The following is a 6235-nucleotide window of genomic DNA, read 5'->3' as shown; positions in this document are numbered from 1 at the left end:
GGCCGGACGGGGTTTGGTTTTGCTTATTTCCAAGAAGCAGAAGATGAGAGGTTGCGCTCTTTGAGCGGCGAGGAAAAAGTGAGGAAGAAACGAGGAGCCCGAGATTGAATCCAGGACTCTAGCAGGGAAAGGACAGCCCAAACCACCCGGACGCTGCTCGCTGGTCTCGGCCAGCCACCGCCTCTCCACTGGTGTGTTTGGACATTTCTGCTGCGCAGTTCCGAGAGCAATTCTCGGCGGCGGCATTCCTGGCCCCGTTGGCACGTCGCCCCCGGGTGCGCCGCCGAGCGCCTCCTTGCTCGCGCCCGCGGCGCTTCTCGCTCTCCGGAGCCCCGCCAAGGGGCAGGGGCCGGCGCCCTAGCTGCGTGGCCTCAGGCTCCGGCCTGGTCGTGGGATGTTAGCGGTGGGGGCGATGGAGGGCCCCCGGCAGAGCGCGTTCCTGCTCAGCAGCCCGCCCCTGGCCGCCCTGCACAGCATGGCAGAAATGAAGACCCCACTGTACCCCGCCGCCTACCCCCCGCTGCCCGCCGGCCCCCCCTCCTCCTCGTCCTCCTCATCCTCCTCGTCGTCGCCCTCCCCGCCTTTGGGCGCCCACAACCCGGGCAGCCTGAAGCCCCCGGCCGCGGGGGGGCTCTCGGCCCTGGGCAGCCCCCCGCAGCAGCTCTCGGCCGCCACCCCGCACGGTATCAACGACATCCTGAGCCGGCCCTCCATGCCTGTGGCCTCAGGGGCCGCCCTGCCCTCCGCCTCGCCCTCCGGGTCCTCTTCATCCTCCTCTTCCTCGTCCACCTCCGCTTCGGCTGCTGCGGCCGCAGCCGCAGCGGCGGCCGCCGCCGCCTCGTCGCCCGCGGGGCTCCTGGCCGGCCTGCCCCGTTTCAGCAGCCTGAGCCCGCCGCCGCCGCCGCCCGGGCTCTACTTCAGCCCCAGCGCCGCGGCGGTGGCCGCCGTGGGTCGGTACCCGAAGCCGCTCGCCGAGCTGCCCGGACGGACGCCTATCTTCTGGCCGGGAGTGATGCAGAGCCCACCCTGGAGGGACGCCCGCCTGGCCTGCACCCCTCGTGAGTACAGTCGCCTGCTGCGCCCACTTGTGCTGGTTCTGCCGGCTCTCAGGTCACGGCCTCTGGTGTGCAAGCGGCCGGGTCCACCCTCTTGCCGGCCGAGCAGTTTGGCAGCGCCAGAATCACACGATTTAGGATGGGCCAGGGCGTTCGGGGAGGGATTCTCGCTTTCCTGAGCTCCATGGTGTGTCCAGGCGGCCCCTCTTCCCAAGTCCCGGGCACGCGGAGCAGAGCGCGTGTGCATGCGTCTCCGTGAAACACACCGCGGTGTGCGGGACATGTGTCTCACGCGAGGCCCCGGCTGCTCCCGGAACAGCCCGGCCCGGAACCGTAGGCCCCTCCTGGGTTAAAGAGGTGCGGAGGGCAAGAGGGGCTACTGCGTCCCCGCCCGCACTCCAGCTTTCCCGTGTCCCAGGCCAAAGTCCCATTCGATCTTCGCAGCCTCACTGGCCTCCTGGTGGGGTAACGGCATCGACGAGCCCTTCACATCCCTGAGCCGAACGCCTGTGTTTGCATGTGCGACTTGGTCCAGGGTGTCCCCACTTCACCTGGTCCTCTTCACCGCCCCACCCCCTTCCTCCTGCGAGTGCACACAGCCCAGGGAGCCCACTGAAGACAGGTCCGCGGTCGGTGCACGAGGGCGAGAGCCACTTCGGGCCGCTCCTCACCGCTGGGCCCTGGTTTTTTCCACCTGCCTCGGCCCCGAGGGCCGGGACGTCTTGGGCCTGGACATATTGAGGGGCGTCGTGGCTCTCAACATCCTAATAGGAGAAAGAACCGGAGGACGAACCAGGCGGCGGGACAAGGATTGCGGCGGGGGGGCGGGGGGGGGGGGGGGGAAGGCAACATCCCTCAAAGATCTTGCTGGAAACCAACTGAGTTAGCCCAGGATCACTCTAATCTTCTAGGTAGTTGGCCAGCTTGTCGACGCAGCTCCCATCCTCCCGGGTGGCATTGAGAGCCCAGTGCCCGGTCCTTTTCTCGCTCAGTTCTTTGCTTTTGACCGAGTCCCCGAAGTTTTTCACGTCTCCGGATCTCACTTCTCAGCTCTGTGGCTGAGCGGCAGTAACTGAGGGAAGTTGGGGGAGCCAAGTGGAGGCTCCCTTGGGGAGCCTCGGGACTGGGGTGGCTGGCAGGGGCGGGGGCGGGTGAGGGTGTCGGGGAGATGCTTTTGTATGTGTTCGGACGGCCACGTAGGGACCTCCAACAAAGGCGACGCCCCCTCCCTCTCGGCCGCAGCGGCGTTAGGGTTGGGGGACGACTTAGCTCTCTTGTGTTTCTAAAACAAGGCGCCCTTTGTGGCGCGGGCACAGGTTAGGAAAGCGTTCGAGGAACAAAATTAGTCGTCCCCACGCAAAGGCCCAGAGACCAAGCGCCTCCAACTAGACTAGGCGGGCGAGGAAGGGGACTTGCCCACCAGCCCCCAGCCCCGCACTCCGTTTCCAGGGCCCTAGCGATTCAGCCTCGGCAAACTTGAGCGATGAGCTCTCAGTTGGACGTCGTTGTTGGGCCAGAGGTTATTTAATGCAGTTCCAAACACACCCGCTTAAAAGACAAAAAACAACAAGAAACAGGTGGGTGTAAAAAAAGCCAAGGGGGGAAGAGCCGTGGGGCCGTAAGTGCCCCCAGCATTTCTCAGTGCTGCAGAGGAGCACGCTCTCGGTTGCCACCGCAACGTGGTTTCTGGAGTCCGTTTCTTCTCAGTGGAGCCGCGCATAACTGATTGCTTCTTCCCTTCCCTTTAAAAAAATCCGTTCTCCTAGATCAAGGATCCATCTTGTTGGACAAAGACGGGAAGAGGAAACACACGAGACCCACATTCTCGGGCCAGCAGATCTTTGCCCTGGAGAAGACTTTCGAACAAACGAAATACTTGGCGGGGCCCGAGAGGGCTCGCTTGGCCTATTCTTTGGGGATGACAGAGAGTCAGGTCAAGGTGAGTGGACCTTGCAAACCTCGAGGAATAGCGCCCCTGTGTATGCCATGCATGTGTACCTACACACACACACACACACACACCAAACTAACAAATAGCCACCCACCCAGGGGTGCGTGTCTGCGGAGCCTGGGGAGAGCTGAGATCAGCGAAGGAGGTTGGTGGGTGGGGGGAGTAAGTTACAAAGGCTCTGGGTCTCACAGGCGGGCAAACTGCTGATGAACAAAAGGAATCAAGCCCCCGCCTTTGAAATTAGGTTAATCTAGATAGCAGCATGTGCTGGGGGAACTCTCCATTATTAGAGAATAAAAGCATTACTGAAATATCAGCCCTGAGAATAGATGAGGCCAGTTAGATAGCTTCTATTTGTTCTATTTGTAAGCATATTCAAGCTTTTGCTTGTCAATTCAGGCTCCACTAGTTAACAGAATTTCCTAATGTAGATCAGCATTATAGTGCTACTGTATTAACTTACAGGTTAACAAAAACCAATAAATCCACAAGATTTGACCCCTTAACGTGGATGCACCTGCTTTTAACTGAGTCTGAAGGCAGTCACTTTGGAGTAGTAATTTTCCAAGTGAATTAACAAGATTATGGCTGTATCATGAAACAGAAGTTTATCAATAGATGTAAGGTTTTACTGTTTATGGCAATTTATAATTAAAATGTCACTTAGCTTATAATTGAGTTGTATAGTATATTTCCAGGGAATCAAATTGGAGATCTCTTTCCCTGAAAAATAAAGGGATGTAAACAGCTGTGTACCATAAATCTAGTGGTTTCCTATATTTCCAGTAGTCCCTTTTGTTCTTCACTTTGCTATATCGTGCTCTCTATGTATATATATATATTGATATCTATATTAGTGCATTTCAGGAGTGATTTTGTATGTGACCATTAGAGTACCATCACTGTTAAGATTATTTTTTGCAGTGGTTGGTACAAAGTTTACCACAGTAGTCTGGAGGTCTTCATTTGTCACCATAAATATGTCTACGTGGCTAGAAGTGAATTATAGCTGCATAAAGAAACTAAAAATCACTTTCTTAACAATTCTGATTCTCTAGATAAATACATAACAGATGAGAAAATGGATGAGAAACATAAAGAGAGGATGCTTCAATATGTTTGGGAAATTGGTTACTTATGGCTGCTGCTTTAGGTTTAAAATATGTGTATCAAACACAATGTCAAAAATCATGAATAGGCTTAAAATAGTTGTATAAAAATGAATGTCTTAGGAAGGATCAATATTAAAATAATATTTGAAAGACCAGGCATGCTAATAGTGGGAAATAATGTAATTGGCAAAATTTCACTTAAAAAAAATAACTCATGAAGATTCTTGTCTTGGTCTTTGGTTTTATGAAAAACATTAAACCAGAGAGACAGAGACACACAAACTACTATGATGATTTCAACTAAGCTATTAAATATTTTCATGCATTTATGTTCGTTATTATCATTGATTTGAGGTTTGTGTTTTATCAATTTTTTTATTTGACATTACATCATACAAGTATACGTGGGTAGGGGAGTGTTTACCCACCATTTCTGTGTGTATTCAGACGGGAAATAAGTGAAACAAACAAATATCCAAAAGTGAAAAAAACAGAGGTTATTAGAGTAAATGCTGTGTCTTTCCCCACAAATCTCACTAAAAAGCAAGTACGCTTCAGATTGTTTGAAATACCTGAATCTGAGAAAGTAAAAAAACGAAGAATTGCAATCATTAGGAAGCAGTTTTACAGAGGGGAAAAGTTTTCTACTTCCAACTAGAAAGTAGGCAAGCGAAGTCTTTTAGGGAAACTCAGTTTAAGTTTCCAAGGTTTTTTTTTTTTTTCCTCTTCTGAGAAATCGCTCAGTGACAACCTCAATACTCTTGTGTTGCTATCACTATGGCAAAGGCAGGCAGTTTGTTGGTGCCGGATCCGCGGACGAGACCTGGGCGATGGAGACCGACTTTGACGGCCCGGACGCGGGAGGGCCGTGGGGGAGCGAGCCTCGTCGTTGGGGGGAGGGGAGGCGGCCCGCAGGAGCAGGGGGCCACGGCCTGGCTCCTGTGCCGCGCGGAAATTCCTTCCACCACCCCGCCTCCCCTCGAATCTCCCCTCTTCTCCGCTTTCTCGGTCTCCCAGGTCTGGTTCCAGAACCGCCGGACCAAGTGGAGGAAGAAGCACGCAGCCGAGATGGCCACGGCCAAGAAGAAGCAGGACTCGGAGACCGAGCGGCTGAAAGGGGCCTCGGAGAACGAGGAGGAGGACGACGACTACAACAAGCCCCTGGACCCCAACTCGGACGACGAGAAAATCACGCAGCTGCTGAAGAAGCACAAGCCGACCGGCAGTGGCGGCGGCGGCGGCGGCGGGCTCCTGCTGCACGCGTCCGAGGCCGAGGGCTCGTCCTGAGCGCCCGCCGCCCGCGCGCCCGCCGGCCTCGCGTCTCCCGCCCGCCGGGGCCCCGCGCTCTTTTCTAAGATGTACATATCTATTTTTGTAACTTACGAGTGGAGCAGGGACAGGGGACAGAGACTTCGGAGGATGACGAGACGTGGCAGACAAGACCACGAATTGCACCGAACTGATGCTGCAGCGGGGCCACCCTCCGGCCCCCGCCTGGTGTCCCAGCCGCGTCTCCCTCTCTGTGTTCCCCCCTCCCTCTCCTCACGCCGCCCCCGCCCCCCTCCCCACCCCACCCCACCCCAGTTTTGCCTGGAGACCGGCCGGGGCGGGGAGCGCGGAGGCCCGGTCTGGACCCTCCGACACCCACCGCGCGGGGGACCTCGGAGCCACCGATGGGAAGAGGGACAAGTCTCCCCCGCAAACTGCTGTGCCGACTAAAGTAACCTGTTGAAGGCTCTTTGTAAATAAATCGTGAGTCACACTGACTAGAAGTTACTTTTTTGTGAATATTTAAAATGTAAGATGCTTTCTTTTTGGAATTTGGTATAAAAAGATGGACCTCCTTCTCCCGGCTCCCCTCCCGCTTTTAAGAGCAATTCAAACCACATGGTTCCCCTTTTATTTTTAAATTAATTGGAGAAGCGTAGACAGGAATGTTCTCACTCTCCCTCCCCTCTCGAGCCCCTCTCGGGTCTGGATTTGTTCAGTCTCTTTTCCCCCTACATTTTCTCTGGCTCTTCCCCGACGACCCCTGGCTCCGAGCCGGTTTGCCCCTTCCAGGACTTGAAATAGAAGACGTGGAACCAGGGAAGGCCCCCAACCAGCCTCTCTGTCCC

General features: G+C 55.3%; 1 protein-coding gene across 1 annotated transcript; it reads left to right on the top strand.

The window, feature by feature from the left end:
* The first annotated feature begins 394 nt into the window (after positions 1–394).
* Positions 395–5405, top strand: NKX6-1 (NK6 homeobox 1). The gene is made up of 3 exons (XM_052642249.1): positions 395–1058; positions 2822–2994; positions 5136–5405. The coding sequence occupies exons 1-3, from the start codon at positions 395–397 to the stop codon at positions 5403–5405; spliced, it is 1107 nt and encodes a 368-aa protein (XP_052498209.1).
* Positions 5406–6235: the final 830 nt, after the last annotated feature.

This window comes from Budorcas taxicolor, chromosome 6 (genome assembly GCF_023091745.1).
Source record: "Budorcas taxicolor isolate Tak-1 chromosome 6, Takin1.1, whole genome shotgun sequence".
NCBI classification, from domain to species: domain Eukaryota; kingdom Metazoa; phylum Chordata; class Mammalia; order Artiodactyla; family Bovidae; genus Budorcas; species Budorcas taxicolor.
The sequence above is the reverse complement of the archived record's forward strand: the minus strand, read 5'-3'. Positions and strand labels throughout refer to the sequence as shown.